Consider the following 23518-nt stretch of genomic DNA (forward strand, 5'->3'; position numbering starts at 1 on the left):
TAATGGTTTACGGCCATACCACCCTGAACACGCCCCTTTTGTTGGCAGAGACAGCATGGAGTCGGAGGAAATCAGACATATGAGAGGAGAGTAGGAGATTTGGATTTCGTTTTTTGTATTTTCCTTAGTTTTGTTTAAAGACCTCAGATTGTGAGTGAATGTCCCCCAGCAGTCACTGACTGTTAGGGGGATCGTTTTTCTTTTTTGCCTTTTTACCTGTTTTTTGCCACATTTTTGTTAAGATTTTTTGTTTTGTGAATGTTTGCTAGCATTTCGCTAGCAAACGCACAGGACGGAATACAACGACGACAGGTCCACGGACCGGAGAGAAGGAAAAAGGAAAAGATAACGGACAACAAAGAGGAGAGACAAACACGGCAAATGAAACAGGGAACGGTATGGACGACGGAGCGAGAGGAAGAGAGAGGAGCGGCGGGCTGATTGCTCCAGCTGCGGCTGATCAAAGACTGATTGGTGCGGAGAATGTGAGAGGTTGAGAGAGAGCGGAGAAAGGAGAGGCAAAAGTGTCTTCCCGAAAAAAAACTATCACTGAACATTGAAATGGTGGGGGACAAGGTGCCTCTAAACCATGTAATGAACAATATAAAAATGATCTGTGGGGGCCTGTTGGCTTGCAGAACCTTGGGACCTGGAAAATTGGAGGTAACGGTGAGCAACATTAAAGGAAAGGAAAGGCTGCTAGACGGATTTAAGATCGGCAAGACCAGAGTCGTGGCGAGAGAACTCAACAATGATGAGCTGGTGGTGTCTTTTTTAAACCTGCCGGCTTATGTCACGGACGAAGAAACAGTTTGGAAGCTGACGGGCTGGGGAGTGAACCCGACATCACCGATTAAAAAAAAAGATTGTGGCCAGGAACAACGATAGCTGACGAAGCGAGGTTTGTCCGGGTCAGATTTAATGACCAGGTAAAGTCACTCCCTTACTCCACGAAGTTCAACACGGTGATGGGGAGTGAATTTTTCAGAGTAATACATGATCGACAACAGAAAGTTTGCAGGATGTACATTCAGCCGGGACACATCCTGCGAGAGTGTCTGGAGTTTATGTGTCACAAATGTGGGGTGCAGGGACACTTTGCGCGAGAGTGCAGCGCAAACCTCACAAAATGCACGAACTGTAAAAAAAGAGAAAGTGAGTGCGAAAACGAAGAGGAGAACAGGAACGAGGCGGAGGAGGAGAAGGAGGAGACCGGAAAAAGCAGGGAGGAGACCGGAGAGGACGAGAACAGCGAAGGAGAAATGGAGCAGAGCGGAGAGAGCGGAGGAGAGCAGGTGTCGAGAGTGCGAGCTGGAGACGCCCGAGCAGGCTGGAGGAGGAGGACAACAGAAGCAGCGGAAAACGAGCGAGAGAGCGAAAGAAGGAGACAGAACGGACGAGGCAGAGGACCCGGGGGTAAGCATGAGCGCAGAGGGGAGGGAGATGCCTGAGAGGGTGTTTGGACAGGCGGGAGGGAGAAAAATCGTGTCAAACAACACGGTTAAAAGAACCAGTCCAAATGAGACGGACAATGAAATGGATGTTGGTGAACTGGCGAGTGTGCAAAAAAGACTGAGTCTTGGTCAACGGAAAAAGTTGGCAAAAAAATTGAAAAGTAAGGACAAATAATGACTGGAAGTAACCCCTGTAAATCGTTTTTTTTTTGTTTGTTTTTTACTTTTATGATAAAGCCTTAAACTTATTTTCTATTAACACTAACAGACTGCGAAACAAAGAAGAGACATTAAATTTTTTCCTTGCAAAATGACATTTTGTGCTTGCAGGAGACCAGGTGGGATGATTCCCTGGTAGAAGACATAAAAAAAGACTTTGTGGGCCATATTTTTAGTTTTAATGGTACGCCGAGGGCGAGAGTTTGTTAAAACGGTTCTAGTTAAAACGGGTCGGGTAACGGGGGTTAATTTGGTTTACGGAGACGAAGAGGGGAGAGTAATAATAATAGACTGTGTATAAAACGAAAAATTTAAGAATCATAAATATATACGCACAGAATGAAGAAAAAGAAAGGAAAACTTTTTTCATTGAAATAAGCAAATGGTGGGGAGGAAATTGTGTGATAATTGGTGACTTTAATGTGGCGATGACACCCACTGATGTGTCTAAAAATAATGTGTTTAAGGGGGATGTGAGCAGGGGGGGAACTAAAAGATCTAATAATGACCAAACAGTGCATAGATATTTGGAGATTGTTACATCCATGGGAGAGGGTCTTTTCTAGAAGACAAATTGTACTAAATAGATTAAAATAATCTAGAATAGATTTTTCTTTGGTGACATGTGAGGTGGTGAGGTGGATTAAAGATGTAGAATATAAAACTAATATGTGGAGCGATCACGCTGGGATGGTAATCACGTTTAGAAAAGAAACTAATGTATGAAAAGGAGGGATATGGTGTTTTAATGGCAGTTTGTTGGATGATGGAATGTTTGTGAAAAGTATGAAAAGATTTTTGAATGATGTGGGATATGAGTGGAGTGAGAGTGAATATATGAATGTGTGGTGGGATGGGGTAAAAGTCAGAATCAAAAAAAAGTGTATCAATTATAGTAAAGAGAAAAAGTGGAGAGAAAATAGAATGGAAGAGAATTAAACAACTAAGTGAGGAAATAATATTGCTCGACAGCGCAGATAATGTATGTGTTGTACATACATATAAAAGAGCAGTTAAAAGCGACTGAACTTAAAAAATGTAGGGGCGCAGCTATTAGGAGCAAAATACAATATATGTATGAAGGGGAGAGGAGTACAGCGTTTTTTTGGGGGGTCTAGAGAAACAAAAGAAAAAAAGAACAGAAATAAACGAATTAGTGAATGTAGCAGGTAAAAGTGTGACTGATAAAAAATGAAATATAAAAAAAAGTCAAATGTTATTATGAATGTCTGTTCTCTAGACAGGAGTGTGATGGTGTGAGTGTGAACAGAGCTTTGGGTGCCTTAAAAAAAAAACTAAGTGATGATGATAAAATGTGGTGTGAATGTGAGTTTACAGATGGAGAAATTAAAAGTGCTTTAGAAGGTTTAAACAAAAACAAAAGTCCTGGTAGCGACGGCCTAACTGCAGAATTGTATCAAGCTTTCAAAGAGCAGTTAGTGCCCTTATTGAGTAAATTAAGTAAATATATTGAAAAAGTAAAATGTATACCGAAAAGTTTGGGGGAGGGGGTGGTTACTATTTTTTACAAAAACAAGGGGGACAATAAAAATCTGGACAACTACAGACCAATTAGCTTACTAAACACAGACTACAAAATCATAGCAAAAACAATAGCCAATAGAATCAGGGAGGTAATAGGAACTATCATAGAACAAACACAATCATACAGCATATCAAACAGGGACATAGCAGACTCAATAATTTCAATAAAACAGACGGTCAGGGACATGGAAGGGGAGTGGGGAATATGGTTGGGGAATATGGTTAGGGATTGATTTAAATAAAGCTTTTGACGGAGTAGATCATGGGTTTTTGGGGAAGGTGTTGGAGAAGTTTGGGTTCGGGGAGAGAATGAGAGAGTGGATAAATGTGTTGTATACAGGAGCAGAAAGTAAGATAAAATGTAACGGGGATTTAACTGATTCTTTTAAAATATCAAGATCAGTAAGACAGGGGTGTCCGATGTCAGCACTGCTGTACAGCTTGGTGGCAAAGCCGCTGGCAGCGCTGATATCGGAAGACGTAAACATAAAAGGTATAGGTCAGGAAAATGTAAAAATAATTCAGTATGCAGATGACGTGAATATAATGGTAAAAGGAGAGGATGATATAGAATTGATATTAAAACATGTACAAACTTATGAAAGAGCATCTGGGGCAAAAGTAAACGAAAATAAGTCCGAAATTATGTTACTAGGCAAGGAATCAAATTATGTTAATAGGTGGGGATTTAAGACGGTGTGTAAGAGAAGAAAAGTGTTGGGAGTGAATGTGGGGAAAAATGAGAATGAATGTGATGATGTAACATGGAAAGAGGTGGTGGGTAAAATTAAGAAAACATTGAATTTGTGGAGAGCGAGGGTTCTATTGCTGAGAGGAAGGGTAGCCGTAACAAATGCCCTCGTGTTGTCCAAAGTGAATAATGCGCTGAGTACTTGTACGCTTCCGGACTGGGCCTTTTAAGGAGATTTCAAAGACCATTACGGACTTTATTTGGAAAAACAAAGCAGCGCGTATAGCTCACAAAACAATAATAGGGGCTAAAGATCAGGGGGGGATAGCTTTTATTGATTTACTTACAAAAAAAGTAGCACTAAGACTCAAATTGATAGGCAAATTTATAGACCAGAACTGGAGCGTAGTTTGGAAAAACCACTTCAAACAACATCTGTGCAGTTTTGGACTTTACGAGGACAACCTGTACCAGATCAATGACCCGGATTCATTTAAACACTTGCCACGGTTTTTCCAGGAAGTACTCAATGCGTGGTATCAGGTTTCATCCTGGAAAGTACCGGAGTGCGGAACGAGAGGGTCAGTGCTACGGCTGCCCTTCCTCTCAAGCTCATATTTTAAAAATGGGGAGAGGGTAATTAAGTGTGAGGCTATGTCGAAAGCGGGATATATTAGAATAAGGGATTTATTGAACTGTGGGGGGGATTTTGATTTACAAATGGTGTTGAGGGGGTTAAAAAATAAAGGATGTGTGTGTGTAGAAAGGATGTGATTGAGAGAGTGTTTGAAAATGTAAAATTATCTTTGTCGAGTGAATGGGAAAAATTAATCAAAGAGAAGGAGGGAGTGATGCAGGACGCTGCGGTGGGGATCTCCCTGTGCCTAGGGGAGAAGAAACACAACATTACAGATGTCACTACAAAAATTTGAAGATGCGCAATCACACATAGAATACAGAAACCCACATCCAAAGTTAAATGGACAGACACATACCTGGACATAACAAGCAACATGATATGAAAGAACATTAACTTTCCGCACACACCGCATGCAATATTTGATTTAGATTTCAAACTGAGGCACAGGAGGCTCTTCACCTGCATCGTCCTGCATTAGATCCATAAGGAGAGGTATGAAAGAAAGTGTTGTGTATGTGAAAGTATGGATGAGGATTTAGCACATTTCTTTGTTACGTGTGGGGAATTGGTTTATTTTTGGGGAAAAATAAGAGAAATGTTGAGGAAATGTAGTGGGAATGAGTGTTCAAAAAAATCACAATGTAATAAATATAATTTTGGCTTTTGCACGAAAAGCGACACAAAGACACAACAACCAAACAACACAACAACAAAAAGACACAACAACACAAAGACAGAACACAACGACACAGACACAACAACACAGAGACACAACAACACAACAACCAAACAACACAACAACACAAAGACACAACAACACAAAGACACAACGACACAGACACAACAACACAACACAAAGACACAGACACAACAACACAACACAAAGACACAACAACACAGAGGCACAACACAAAGACAAAACAACACAACAACACAAAGACACAACAACCAAACAACACTGCTCCTATTGGACAAATAAACAGCTTCAGTCACAGAGTCAAGACTCTGTTAGTCCTCAAGAACACAACAACACAACACAACGACACAGAGACACAACAACTAAACAACACAACAACACAAAGACACAGAGACAAAACAACCAAAGAACACAGACACAACACAAAGACACAACAACACAGAGACACAATAACACAACACAAAGATACAACACAACACAAAGACACAACAACACAGAGACACAACAAAAAGACACAACAACAACACAGACACAAAGACACAACAACACAGAGACACGACAAAAAGACACAACAACACAAAGACACAACACAGAGACACAACAACAATACAGAGACAAAAAGACAACGACACAAAGAAACAACACAGACACAACACAGCGACACAGAGACACAACAAAAAGACACAACAACAAGACAGAGACAAAAAGACACAACAACACAACGACACAAAGAAACAACACGGAGACACAAAGACACAACACAACAACACAAAGACACAACAACATCACAGCAACACAACAGATACACAACACAGAGACACAAAGACACAACAAAACGACACAGAGATACGGCACAGAAACTCAACAACCAAACAACACAACAACACAAAGACACAGAGACACAACACAGGAACACAGGGAAACAACGACACAGACACAACAACCAAACAATGACACAACACATCGACACAACAACCCAACGACACAGAAACTCAACAACACAACAACACAAAGACACAGAGACACAGCAACACAACGACACAGAGACACAACACAGGGACACAGGGAAACAACGATACAGACACAACAACCAAACACAACAAAACAATGACACAACACATCGACACAACAACCCAACGACACAGAGACTCAACAACCAAACAACACAGAGACACAACAAAAACAGAGACACAGAGACACAATGAAACAACAACACAAAGACACAACAAAAACACAGAGACACAGAGACATAAAGACACAACAACACAGACTCAACAATACAACACAACGACACAGAGACACAACAACAAGACACAACAACAACACAGAGACAATAAGACACAACAACACAGACAGAAAGACACAACGACACAGAGACTTAAAGACACAACAACACAGACTCAACAATACAACACAACGACACAGAGTCACAACAACACAACAACACAGAGGCAATAAGACACAACAACACAGACCTAAAGACACAGAGACACAGAGACACAAAGACACAACAACATCACAGCAACACAACAGATACACAACGACACAGAGACACAAAGACACAACAAAACGACACAAAGATACGACACAGAAACTCAACAACCAAACAACACAAAGACACAGAGACACAGCAACACAACAACACAGAGACACAACACAGGGACACAGGGAAACAACGACACAGACACAACACAGACACACAAAGACACCACAACACAGAGACACACAGACAAAAAGACACAACACAATGACACAACAATACAGAGACACAACGACACAGACACCACAACACAAAGACACAAGAAAGCAACCCATGACACAGAGACACAAGGACACAACAACACAGAGACAATAAGACACAACAACACAAAGACAGAAAAACACAAAGACACAACAACACAAAGACACAACACAACGACACAGAGACACAACAAAAAGACACAACAACAACACACAGACAATAAGACACAACAACACAAAGACAGAAAAACACTGAGACACAAAGACACAACAACACAACACAGACACAACAACAACAACAGAGACAATAAGACAAAACAACACAAAGACACAACAACACAAAGACACAACACAACAACACAGAGACACAACAACAACACACAGACAATAAGACACAACAACACAAAGACAGAAAAACACTGAGACACAAAGACACAACAACACAACACAGAGACACAACAACACAGAGACAATAAGACAGAAAAGCACAACAACAGAGAGACACAAAGACACAACAACACAAAGACACAACACAACGACACAGAGACACAACAAAAGACACAACAACACAGAGACACAACAACATCACAGCAACACAGAGACAAAGAGACACAACAACACAGAGACGCAAAGACACAACAACAAAACAGACAATAAGACACAAAGACACAATGACACAATGACACAAAAACACAACAACACAGAGACCCAACAACACAGAGACACAAAGACACAACAACGCAAAGACACAACAAAACGACACAGAGATACGACACAGAAACACAACACGAAGACACAGAGACACAGCAACACAACAACACAGAGACACAAAACAGGGACACAAGGAAACAACAACACAACAACACAGACACAACAACCAAACACAACAAAACAACGACACAACACAACAACCCAAGGACACAGAGACTCAACAACCAAACAACACAGAGACACAACAACACAAAGACACAACAACACAAGACACGACACAGAGACATAAAGACACAACAATACAGAGACACAAAGACACAACAACACAACACAACGACACAGAGACATAAAGACACAACAATACAGAGACACAACGACACAACAACACAGAGACATAAAGATACAGAGACACAACGACACAGACACACAAAGACACAGACAAAAAGACACAACAACACAGAGACACAAAGACACAACGACACAGACACAAAGACAGAAAAACACAGACACAACAAAAAGACACACAAAGACACAACAACTCAGAGACACAACAATATAACAACACAGAGACAATAACTCACAAAGACAGAAAAACACAACAACAGAGAGACACAAAGACACAACAACACAAAGACACAACAACAAAACAGAGACAATAAGACACAACAACACAGACAGAAAAACACAGAGACACAAACACAGACACAACAACAAAACAAAGAGACACAACAACATCACAGCAACACACCAACACAGAGACACAGAGACTCAATGACACAAAAACACAATGACACAGAGACACAAAGACACAACAACGCAAATACACAAAAACACAGAGACACAAAGACACAACAAGACAGAGACACAAAGACACGACAACACAGAGACACAACAGCAACACAACAACACAGAGACACAGAGACACAAAGACCTAATGACACAAAGACACAACAACACAGAGACACAAAGACACAACAACACAGAGACACAACAATACAAAGACACAAAGACACAACAACACAAAGACACAAAGACACAATGACTCAAAGACAAAACAACACAGAGACACAACAACACAAAGACACAAAAACACAGAGAAACAACAAAAAGACACAACACAACACAACGACACAGAGACACATAGACACAACAACACAGAGACACAACAATACACAGACACAAAGACACAAAGACACAACAACACAGAGACACAACAACACAGAGACACAACAATACAGAGACACAAAGACACAACAACACAGAGACACAACAAAAAGACACAACGACAGAGACACAACAACATCACAACAACACAACAACACAGAGACACAACAATACAAAGACACAACAACACAGAGACACAACCACACAGAGACACAACAATACAAAGACACAAAGACACAACAACACAGAGACACAAAGACACAACCACACAGAGACACAATAAAAATACACAACAACACAAAGACACAACAACAACAACACAACGACACAGAAAAACAAAAAAACAGACACACAAAGACACAACGACAGAGACACAAAGACACAACAACATCACAACAACACAGAGACACAAAGACACAACAACAACACAACAGCACAGAGACACAACAACATCAAAACGACTCAGAGACACAACAAAAATACACAACACAACCACACAGAGACACAACAAAAAGACACAACGACAGAGACACAACAACATCACAACAACACAGAGACACAAAGACACAACAACACACAGACACAACAATACAGAGACACAGACACAACAACACAGAGACACAAATACACAACAAAAAGACACAACAACAAGACAGAGGCAAAAAGACACAACAACACAATGACACAAAGACACAACAAAATAACAGAGAAACAAAGACACGATGACAAAACAACAACAGAGACACAACAAAAAGACACAACAACACAAAGACACATCAAAACAACACAAAGACACAACAACACAGAGACACAACACAACGACACAGAGACACAACAACACAAAGACACAACAAAACGACACAGAGACACAACAACATCACAACGACACAGACACAACACAGACACACAAAGACACAACACAACAACACAGAGACACAAAGACACAACAAAAAGACACAACAACAAGACAGAGGCAAAAAGACACAACACCACAATGACACAAAGACACAACAAAATAACAGAAACAAAGACACAATGACAAAACAACAACACAGAGACACAACAAAAAGACACAACAACACAAAGACACAACAAAACAACACAAAGACACAACAACACAGAGACACAACACAACGACACAGACACAACAACACAACAACACAGAGACACAAAGACAGAAAAGCACAATGACACAAAGACACAACAACATCACAACAACACAACAACATCACAACAACACAGACACAACAACAATAAGACACAACAACACAGACACAACAACACAAAGACACAACAACACAGACACAACAACACAATGACAAAAATACACAAATACACAACACAAAAACACAATTAAACAACAAAACAAAGACACAACAACACAAAGACACAAAGACTCAACACAACGACACTGAGAAACAAAGACACAACAACACAGACACAACAACACAACAACACAGAGACACAACAACAACACAACGACACAACAACACAGAGACACAAAGACACAACAACACAAAGACACAACAATACAGAGACACAACAATACAGAGACACAAAGACACAACAACACAATGACAAAACAACTCAGAGACACAAAGACACAACAACACAGACACACAACAAAAAGACACAACACAACGACACAAAGACACAACAACACAGAAACACAAAGACACAACAATACACAGACACAACAATACAGAGACTGAAAGACACAACGACACAAAGAGACAAAGAGACAAAGACACAACAACACAACAAAACAACACAACGACACAACAACACAAAGACACAACAACACAGAGACAATAACACACAACAACACAGAGAGACAACAACACAAAGACACGACACAGAGACACAATGACACAACAACGACACAGACATAAAGACACAAAGACACAACAACGCAGAGACACAAAGACACAACAAAACGACACAGAGACAACGACACAAAGACACAACAACATCAGAACAACACTGAGACACAACAACACAGAGACACAAAGACACAACAATACAGAGACACAACAACACAGAGACACAAATACACAACAACAACACAGAGACACAAAGACACAACAACATAGAGACACAACAAAAAGACACAACAACACAGAGACACAACAATACAAAGACACAACAACAGAGAGACACAAAGACACAAAAACACAGAGACACAAAGACACAACCACACAGAGACACAATAAAAATACACAACAACACATAGACACAACAACAACACAACGACACAGAAAAACAAAAAAACAGACACACAAAGACACAACGACAGAGACACAAAGACACAACATCACAACAACACAAAGACACAACAACACAGAGACACAAAGACACAACAGCAAAGAGACACAACAACATCAAAATGACACAGAGACACAACAAAAATACACAACACAACCACACAGAGACACAACACAACGACAGAGACACAAAGACACAACAAAACAAAGACAAAAATACATAAAGACACAACAACACAGACACAACAAAAAGACACAATACAACGACACAAAAACACAATGACACAACAACACAAAGACACAACAACATCACAACAACACAGAGACACAAAGACACAACAAAAAGACACAATGACAGAGACACAACAAAAAGACACAACGACAGAGACACAACAACAACACAGAGACACACAGACACAACAATACAGAGACACAGACACAACAACACAGAGACACAAATACACAACAAAAAGACACAACAACAAGACAGAGGCAAAAAGACACAACAACACAATGACACAAAGACACAATAAAATAACAGAAACAAAAACACAATGACAAAAAAAACAACAGAGACACAACAAAAAGACACAACAACACAAAGACACAACAACACAGAGACAAAACACAACGACACAGAGACACAACAACACAAAGACACAACAACACAGAGACACAAAGACACAACAAAAAGACACAACAACAAGACAGAGGCAAAAAGACACAACAACACAATGACACAAAGACACAACAAAATAACAGAAACAAAGACACAATGACAAAACAACAACACAGAGACACAACAAAAAGACACAACAACACAAAGACACAACACAACGACACAGAGACACAACACAGAGACACAACAACATCACAACGACACAGAGACACAACAACACAGACACACAAAGACACAAAGACACAACAACAACACAGAGACGCAAAGACAGAAAAGCACAACGACACAAAGACACAACAACATCACAACAACACAAAGACACAACAACATCACAACAACACAACGACACAGAGACACAACAACACAGAGACACAACAACATCACAACAACACAGAGACACAACAACAATAGAGACACAACAAAAGAAACAAGACAACGACACAAAGACACAACAATTCAGACACAACAACACACAGACAAAAATACACAAATACACAACACAAAACACAATTACACAACAAAACAAAGACACAACAACACAGACACAAAGACAAAAACACACAACAACACAAAGACAGAAAGACACAACAACACGATGACACAACAACACAGAGACACAAAGACAGAGACACAACAACACAAAGACACAACAAAACAACAAAGAGACACAGACACAACGACATAAAGACACAACAATACAGAGACACAAAGACACAACAACAGAGACAAAAAAGACACAACAACACAGTGACACAAAGACACAACAATACAAAGACACAGAGACAGAAAGACACAACAACGCAACGACACAAAGACACAACAAAGAGACACAAAGACACAACACAACAACACAGACACAACAAAAATACACAACACAACACCATCACAAAAACACAACGACACAGTGACACAACAACACAGAGACACAAAGACACAACGACACAGAGACACAGAGACACAAAAACACAGACACAAAGACACAACAACACAAAGACACAAAGACAGAAAAGCACAACGACACAAAGACACAACAACATCACAACAACACAAAGACACAACAACACAGAGACGCAACAACATCACAACAACACAACAACACAGAGACACAACAACATCACAACAACACAGACACAACAACAATACAGAGACACAACAAAAGACACAACGACAGTGACACAACAACATCACAGCAACACAACGACACAAAGACACAACAACACAAAGACAAAAATACACAAATACACAACACAAAGACACAAAGACTCAACACAACGACCCTGAGAAACAAAGACACAACAACACAACAACACAGAGACACAACAAAAAGACACAACAACAATACAATGACACATAGACAAAAACACACAACAACACAGAGACAGAAAGACACAACAACGCAATGACACAACAACACAGAGACACAAAGACAGAGACACAACAAAACAACAAAGAGACACAACACAACAACACAGAGACACAAAGACACAACGACATAAAGACACAACAATACAGAGACACAAAGACACAACAACACAGAGACAAAAAAGACGACAACACAGTGACACAAAGACACAACAAAAAGACACAACAACACAACAACACAAAGACACAGAAACACAGAGAAACAACAAAAATACACAACACAACACCATCACAAAAACACAACGACACAGTGACACAACAACACAGAGACACAAAGACACAACAACATTACAACAACAACACAACAACACAGAGACACAACGACATAAAGACACAACAACACAACAAAAATACACAACACCATCACAAAAACACAACGACACAGTGACACAACAACACAGAGACACAAAGACACAACAACAACACAACGACACAGAGACACAAAAACACAAAAACACAGACACATAGACACAAAGACACAACAACATTACAACAACACAACAACACAGAGACACAAAGACAGAAAAGCACAACGACACAAAGACTCAACACAACGACACTGAGAAACAAAGACACAACAACACAGAGACACAACAACAGCACAACGACACGTAGACACAACAACACAGACACAAACACAAAAACACACAAAAACACAAAGACAGAAAGACACAACAACACAAAGACACAACAACACAGAGACACAAAGACAGAGACACAACAACACAACGACACAGAGACACAACAACACAGAGACACAACAACATCACAACAACACAACAACACAGAGACACAACAACAATAGAGACACAAAAAAAGAAACAACACAACGACACAAAGACATAACAATTCAGACATAACAACACAAAGACAGAAATACACAAATACACAACACAAAACACAATTACACAACAAAACAAAGACACAACAACACAAAGACACAAAGACTCAACACAACGACACTGAGAAACAAAGACACAACAACACAGACACAAAGACAAAAACACACAACAACACAAAGACAGAAAGACACAACAACACAATGACACAACAACACAGAGACACAAAGACAGAGACACAAAAACACAAAGACACAACAAAACAACAAAGAGACACAAAGACACAACACAACAACACAGAGACACAAAGACACAACGACATAAAGACACAACAATACAGAGACACAAAGACACAACAACAGAGACAAAAAAGACACAACAACACACTGACACAAAGACACAACAATACAAAGACACAGAGACAGAAAGACACAACAACGCAACGACACAAAGACACAACAAAGAGACACAAAGACACAACACAACAACACAGACACAACAAAAATACACAACACAACACCATCACAAAAACACAACGACACAGTGACACAACAACACAGAGACACAAAGACACAACGACACAGAGACACAAAAACACAGACACAAAGACACAACAACACAAAGACACAAAGACAGAAAAGCACAACGACACAACAACATCACAACAACACAAAGACAGAAAAGCACAACGACACAAAGACACAACAACATCACAACAACACAAAGACACAACAACACAGAGACACAAAGACATAACAACACAACAACACAACAACACAAAGACACAGAAACACAGAGACACAACAAAAATACACAACACAACACCATCACAAAAACACAACGACACAGTGACACAACAACACAGAGACACAAAGACACAACAACATTACAACAACACGACACAGAGACACAACGACACAACGACATAAAGACACAACAACACAGAGACACAACAAAAATACACAACACCATCACAAAAACACAACGACACAGTGACACAACAACACAGAGACACAACAACACAACGACACAGAGACACAAAAACACAAAAACACAGACACATAAAGACACAAAGACACAACGACACAGAGACACAACAACATTACAACAACACAACGACACAGAGACACAAAGACAGAAAAGCACAACGACACAAAGACACGACAACATCACAACAACACAAAGACACAACAACACAGAGACACAACAACATCACAACACAACGACACAGAGACACAACAACACAGAGACACAACAACAATAGAGACACAACAAAAGACACAACAACACAACGACACAAAGACACAACAACACAAAGACAAAAATACACAACACAAAAACACAATTACACAACAAAACAAAGACACAACAACACAGAGACACAACAACAACACAACGACACATAGACACAACAACACAGACACAAAGACAAAAACACACAACAACACAAAGACAGAAAGACACAACAACGCAATGACACAACAACACAGAGACACAAAGACAGAGACACAACAACACAAAGACAGAGACACAACAACACAAAGACACAACAAAACAACAAAGAGACACAAAGACACAACACAACAACACAGAGACACAAAGACACAACGACATAAAGACACAACAATACAGAGACACAAAGACACAACAACACAGAGACAAAAAAGACACAACAACACAGTGACACAAAGACACAACAATACAAAGACACAGAGACAGAAAGACAGAAAGACACAACAACACAACGACACAAAGACACAACAAAGAGACACAACACAACAACACAGAGACACAACAAAAATACACAACACAACACCATCACAAAAACACAACAACACAGAGACACAAAGACACAACGACACAGAGACACAAAATCACAACAACACAAAGACAGAAAAGCACAACGACACAAAGACACAACAACATCACAACAACACAGAGACGCAACAACATCACAACAACACAACAACACAGATTTACAACAACATCACAACAACACAACAACACAGACACAACAACAATACAGAGACACAACAAAAGACACAACGACAGTGACACAACAACATCACAACAACACAACGACACAAAGACACAACAACACAACAACACAAAGACACAACAACACAGACACAACAACACAAAGACAAAAATACACAAATACACAACACAAAAACACAAAGACACAAAGACTCAACACAACGACACTGAGAAACAGCAACACAACAACACAGAGACACAACAAAAAGACACAACAACACAAAGACAAAAACACACAACAACACAGAGACAGAAAGACACAACAACGCAATGACACAACAACACAGAGACACAAGGACAGAGACACAACGACACAACAAAACAACAAAGAGACACAAAGGCACAACACAACAACACAGAGACACAAAGACACAACAATACAGAGACACAAAGACACAACAACACAGACAAAAATGACACAACAACACAGTGACACAAAGACACAACAAAAAGACACAACAACACAACAACTCAAAGACAACAACACAGAGACACAAAGACACAACGACACAACGACATAAAGACACAACAACACAGAGACACAACAAAAATACACAACACCATCACAAAAACACAACGACACAGAGACACAAAGACACAACAACAACACAACGACACAGAGACACAAAAACACAGACACATAAAGACACAAAGACACAACACAGAGACACAACGACACAGAGACACAACAACATTACAACGACACAGAGACACAAAGACAGAAAAGCACAACGACACAAAGACACAACAACACAGAGACACAACAACATCACAACACAACGACACAGAGACACAACAACACAGAGACAAAAAGACACAACGACACAGAGACACAACAACACAAAGACACAACAACACAGAGACACAACATCACAACACAACGACACAGAGACACAACAACACGGAGACAAAAAGACACAACGACACAGAGACACAACAAAAAGACACAACAACATTACAGAGACAAAAAGACTCAACACAAAGACACAACAACATCACAAAAGCACAGCGACACAGACACAACAACACAGAGACACAAAGACACGAAGACACGAAGACACAACAACACAACGACACAGAGACACAAAGACACAACAACACAGAAACGCAAGGCACAAAGACACAACGACACAGAGACACGAAGACACAACAACACAGAGACATGAAGACACAACGACACAGAGACACAGACACAACAACACAACACAGATATACAACACAACAAAAGAAAGACACAACACAACGACACAGAGACACAACAAAAAGACACAACACAATGACACAGAGACACAGACACAAAAACACAATGATACAACAACACAAAGACACAACGACACAACAACAGAGTCACAACAAAACGACACAGAGATACGACACAACAACACAGAAACACAACAACACAAAGACACAGCAACACAGCGACACAGAGACACAACACAAACACACAGGGACACAACAACACAGAGACACAACACAAAGACACAACAACACAGTGACACAACACGAAGACACAACAACACAGAGACACAAAGACACAACAACACAGAGACACAACACAACGACGTAGAGACACAAAGACACAACAACACAGACACAACAAAAAGACACAACAACAACATAGAGACACAACAACATCCCCATGACACAGACACAAAGACACAACAACACAGAGACACAACAACATCACAACGACACAGAGACAGAACAACACAGAAACACAAAGACACAGACAAAAAGACACAACAACACAACACAATGACACAGAGACACAACAACACAGAGACACATCACAACGACACACACAATAAAAAGACACAATAACACAACAACACAGACATTAAAACACAGACAGACAAAACACAACAATAGAGACACAGACACAAAGACAGAAAAACACAGAGACACAACAAACCCCAGGTAGTAGTAGTCCATCTAAACCACCACCGGGGCTGTTTGGAGAAAAAGTCCAGCCTAACCACATAGGCCCGTGCGTGCATGCGTGCGAGGCTTGAAAGCGGGTCACAATGACCCCCGGGAGGCTGCGGGGAGTCACCATGACCAAAATGACCCAGAGGGCAGCGTGAGGGATAATGGTTACACGTGTATTTCTGACACTTCTTGACACGGGGGTGGTGGCCTTGAGGGGGGGGCGTTTTAAAAGTCCATACCCAATTGATCACAGTCCACCCATGAGGGAAGTAGGTACAGTAGGCATAAAGAGCTGGTTTATGCTCATCAAACACGGCTATTACCACTCCACCAAGGTGATACGTCGGCGATATGGAGATCTTGTTGAAATGACGGAAAGCCTGATTGATAAAATCCCAGACGGGCACTTGATCTCTAAACCGCCAGAGATACATGTTGATCAAAATGGGTGTTCTGTCACGTGTGTAGTGCAGGAAATGCGCAAGATGATACGGTCACTGAAAGGTGGATGGTGGGGACTTTTAACTCGCTGTTCCGAGTGGGACACCATTGATATCGTAGAGGATCTAAGAAAGATGAAAGGGCACCGCTACGATTCAGGCACTTCAGCGGATTCAGGCACTCCAGTCGCGGCAGTGTGTTTTATGGGTGAAGGACTTAGGGGATACCTTTTTCAATTTGTAACCACGAAAGACAGAAGCTTCATGGTAATGTTTAATGGCTTGGGGTACAAATTTCAGAAGTACAACAGTGTAAGCTTCTCCAACATGGGACCTTAACTTCACCACATGACCACTGTTAAAAAGATCACCTTTGTGACCAGACCCATTCCTGCGATGCAAGAGCTCTGCAGGGACATACTAGTTAGGAACACGGAGGCTGCGGAGGTGGATCAGGACAATTCCGAGACATCTCAAACGGTATATAAATAACAGACGTCACGCCATGTAAACATGCAGCAATGGCACTTTTCCGTGTAGAATATATTGAACAATGGCGTCACCCTGAGACTTTTCAGATGCTTTTACTGTATAGTTTTAGAGAAAGATATGAGTACATTACACTCAAATTACATTGTGGTGCTTTGATATTTTATTCATTTTGATGATTTTATTTTGGAAAAACTGAGACAGGTGACAAAGATCTTTCAAGGGATTCCTCTTCCTCATGTCTCTGCCTGTGACCCTGAGACTTTTTACTGTATACTTTTGGTGAAAACATTCACCAGCATACCCTTACACAGGCGTCCGTTGGCGCACAAGGGCAGGTCCCGCTCATTGAGCATGCTACTCAACAGGGCTCTGTTGTACACGTTGTGGGTCAGAGCCCTGCCTGGTATCGCGCGCTCGGCGAGAGAGACTACTAGAGGACGCAGGTTCTTTGCCAGCAGATGCATCACGGTCAGCACGGGAAGAACAGGGCTCTGATGTCTGAAGCGGACAAGTGAGAGAGCTGCCGCGATGGTTTTCCACTTGAGCACACCGTCCCGGTCGTCCATTGTAGAAGATACTGATGACAAAAACAAAACAAAAAAAACAGAAGAAAAAATAACTAACTCGGTTAATCAAGGCTAGGGTGAGTGAGTCCCATGAGTCATGAGATCTGTAAATACCATACAAAAAAAAATCTCTGTCTGCACTTCAAAGTCTGAACTTCAAAGTCTGAACCTCAAAGTCTGAACATGTTCAGGGTGTTGTCATTGTCCATGACCGTGTGAGAAACCATCAGCTTGTATTTCATCGCCCCCGCGTGATAGTACAGGGCGAGCATATGAAAAACGATGCGTGTCTGTTCGGAGGATTGGATAGAACACCCGGAAACGTGTCCATGTCCATCAGTATGTACCTGACTCCACACACTTCGCATTTGTGGTCTATCATCTGCACCTCTGCAATTTGAGTAGAACGTTTATTGTTTCTCCAGAAGTATACAGTAAAAGCATCTGAAAGGTTTTAGGGTGACGCCATCGTTCAATATATTCTACACGGAAAAGTGCCATTGCTGCAGGTTTACATGGCCTTACGTCTGTCATTGATATACCGTTTGAGATGTCTCGGAATTGACTTGTCCTGATCCACCTCCGAAGCCTTCGTGTTCCGAACTATTATGTCCCTGCAGAGCTCTTGCATCGCAGCAACGGGTCTGGTCACAAAGGTGGTGAAGTAAAGACCCCATGCTGGCAAAGCTTACACTGTCGTACCTCAGTACCTTGTACTCCAAGCCATTAAATGTTACATTGTAGGTTTCTTCTTCCGCAGTTATAAATTGGAATAAGTATCCCTTACGTCTATCACCCATAAAACACACTGCCAGAGAGAGAGAGAGAGAGAGAGAGAGAGAGAGAGAGATTGGTATGACAGATCAACAATCTATGTTGCCAAAGCAGTACAGAAAACATTGTGAACAACAAATATGAATAAAAGACATTGCTGCTACTTCCACCTGATACACACATACACAGTGTACAGCAAAAAAAATAGTAATTGCGTTTTCAGTGACATATTTGTGTGTATAATATAATTTTATATATATAATTATTACTCAAGTTGGCTTGTCCTGTCCCAGCTTTTTACAGGGTGTCTCAGATATGTTGATCATTCTTCATGAGAAATTCATTGGATTCTATTTATTGTCAGAAACCACAGGGGAGTGTTTTGTGAACATGACAGGAAATAATGATAAGGATATCATGTCGATGTTGCTTTTTTTGACTTTTTATATTTAAATTGTGCCTTGTCAGAGCATACCATTCCTACCTGCTCATCTGAAACCTGTCTCTCGCTGCTCTCAGCCTGTCTCTCTTCACCTTCTTTGATCTGATACACATTAAAACAATACACCAAATAATTACTCATTATAATTTCTAATCATACATAGTAGTGTGACTCACTAAAATATGTTTGTTTAATGAGTGATCCTGGTTTGTATTCATATCGTATGTGACTGATCTTTCCCATCAGGTTGAAGTGGAGGAAGAGCACTGAACTTCAAGCTTTAAAGACATCAGGTAAGAAGTAAGCCATTTCTAAACTTTATATATTATTACATGTGAACTCACAGCCTTCTGTCTGCCCCAGCAGTACAGTGATAATCCTTAATGACCCTTATAACATGAGGGACATGTTCTACTGTGGTGACAAAAAGTTTCATATGGGTGAGGGTTGTTTGTTGAAACCGTAGTTTGTGGTGTGATGAACTGTACTGCCTTACAAACATACATGTCTTTGTTCAACAGAACATTATAAAATTGTTCCAAGGATATAGTGCAAGCAGTTTTTCACAGGGTCATTATTTTTAACTAATCTTGGCTTGTTTTCATATCATTTGTGCCCATTAAGGGAGAGCTGCTGAAGGCATTTCATCATCCCCCAGTCACCTTACTCACTGCATATCAACCTTTGTATTGGTGAGTATGATGTTGAGTTAACTTGTTGTTAAAGTAAAATAAACACAAGCATTTGATTATGATGAACTGGAATAATCTAAATTATGTCATATTGCTAATTTAATCTATTTCCCTTGGATCAAACTGAATATTAAGTAAAACTACAAATAATCTATTTTCAGTGTTACAGTTAAAAAAAGTGTTCATCATTATACTTTTATGGTTCTGTAGGTCTGCAGGTGTTTGCTGAGTTCCATTGCATCACAAATATGAACCTTCACAACACATTCTACAGCCAGCTGGACCGACACACACTGCAACAGCATACAGGCAGAAGGCCTCAGCGACATGAGAGACAGGTGCTGCAGGAGGATTTATAAGCTGTAGATAAATTACATACAGAAGAATAATAATTTTAACCCGCAGCTAAGGTTAATAATGATCATTTATGGTCATAATGACAATTTAAAAAGGAATTTCTTTTTTGGCCTAGGAACAGCATGATGTACACAAGAAGCACTCTGGCTCTTCATACCCTCCCATTGTACCTGCAAGGGGATCTTCAAGATCTCCTGCGAGGTATGTACTCAGTGCAATTATGAAAATGTCAATATCAATGACTGGTGTAAACTGTTTTTGTAGAGTAAAATGTGACTTCCTGTATTTAACAGACTTTAATAGAAGACGAGATGGGTTTAGATTTTTCTATATTCTATCTAAATATAAGGCTCGCATGTGTTAATTACAGTGAAAGTATAAGGACTGTTATTGTTCTTCCACACCATAAGGCATACTGTATTAGGCCAAGTCCAACTGTAAGACATTTTCAATCCTTGTTGAACATAAGAAAATCTTCCCGTAGTTAGGCTGAAGCTAAAATGGTGCTTCAGCAGTCAGAGGTATGATTATCTTTGATGTGATTTGGCTAAGTCTGAGTTGTAGAGGCCTCATAATAATAACGAACTTCAGGTCACATTTTAAAACAGAATTAGGACTTTGATTTTTGTCCTTTCACCCTTACAGTGGCTCACATTCAACAGGTATTATAGAGCCAGCATAGACAGAGAAAAAAGTGTGACCGCCAGTAACTGCCAACATGCATATTTACATTCAAGTGTTTTGACTGACAGAAACATATTTACTGATGCTTTTAATTGTGTGAGGAGCAAGAGCCTACTGTGCAGGACTTGTAATCTTGTTACTGGGATTATCTCCATGTTTTTTTTTTCCTTTTATTTGTCCAGTGGGACCATGAGCCAAACTTTGAAGACACCCCATGTGGTCACTGACAGCTCCACTGGTACCATCCAGTTCGACCCTGACAGCATTTCTGATGTGGGTCTCCCCAGGTTGGATGATGTACATTTTCATAATGTTGGTTTTTATCTGAAGGTAATCATTTTACAAGGTTCCTTATCTACCTCAGCACATGATACGTGTGATTCATTATGTTAAATCATTGGATCTTTATTTGCTTTTGATTCCACAAAAGTTATTTTCTCATATTTTGTCTAAATGTATTGGTTATTTCTAATAATGTCCTTAACTACTACCTTATAACACAGTTTAAGGTTCTTTAAATCCTTTGTAAAATAAACACTGTCAGTGTTTCCATTAAAATACAGACACATGACTGGATCTACAAACCCATTCCAGTTGTATAGACTGTTTTAAACTTGAATAAAAAAGGTGAACTGAACAAAGTGAGTTGTATTAGTATTTTTTAACAATTGTTACCAAAATGAGGGTTTTCTTGTACATTTTGAGCTGATGGGAAGTTCATTTTGTTTATCTTTGTCCTTTGGTGTATAAGGTTATCAAAATTTAATTTTTTGATTAGATTTCCCCCAGGCTTTGGGTTGAGCACAAATAAAAGTATTGAGTAGAAGAGTTGGTTGGATTTAATTTGAATGAGTATCATCAAATCAATTAAAGTGAGTATGCATAACTTAAAAATGTAGACAGGAGAACCAGGTCATCAGACATTTGACCTCTGTGTCCTGCAGGGTCACAACAGGAGCTGTGGACTTCTACATCTCTTCTGTGAATGTGTTAATATACATGTTAAAGAGGGTTGGACTCATCTTGCAGCCTTGTTTCAC

At 40.0% G+C, this 23518-nt stretch overlaps 1 protein-coding gene across 3 annotated transcripts; it reads left to right on the forward strand.

The window, feature by feature from the left end:
- Window positions 1-20: 20 nt before the first annotated feature.
- Window positions 21-23191, forward strand: LOC110005577 (neurofilament light polypeptide-like). Of its 3 annotated transcripts, none has more exons than XM_065953239.1 (6): window positions 21-1416; window positions 20992-21045; window positions 21370-21437; window positions 21648-21775; window positions 21910-21995; window positions 22661-23191. In XM_065953239.1, exons 1-2 carry the CDS (start codon window positions 969-971, stop codon window positions 20994-20996), a joined length of 453 nt encoding a protein of 150 aa, XP_065809311.1. In that variant the 5' UTR covers window positions 21-968; the 3' UTR covers window positions 20997-21045; window positions 21370-21437; window positions 21648-21775; window positions 21910-21995; window positions 22661-23191. The 3 variants fall into 3 exon arrangements, with proteins under 3 accessions (XP_065809311.1, XP_065809309.1, XP_065809308.1); XM_065953237.1 differs by having other exon boundaries at window positions 23-1416; window positions 20992-21038; window positions 21916-21995; window positions 22661-23190; XM_065953236.1 differs by having other exon boundaries at window positions 23-1416; window positions 20992-21038; window positions 22661-23144.
- The last annotated feature ends 327 nt before the right edge of the window (window positions 23192-23518 follow it).

The sequence above is a fragment of the Labrus bergylta genome, chromosome 3 (assembly GCF_963930695.1).
Source record: "Labrus bergylta chromosome 3, fLabBer1.1, whole genome shotgun sequence".
Classification (NCBI taxonomy): domain Eukaryota; kingdom Metazoa; phylum Chordata; class Actinopteri; order Labriformes; family Labridae; genus Labrus; species Labrus bergylta.

Coding starts and splice junctions, on each gene's coding strand:
- LOC110005577 (XM_065953239.1), top strand. CDS start 969: ATGGGGAGTGAATTTTTCAGAGTAATACATGATCGACAACAGAAAGTT.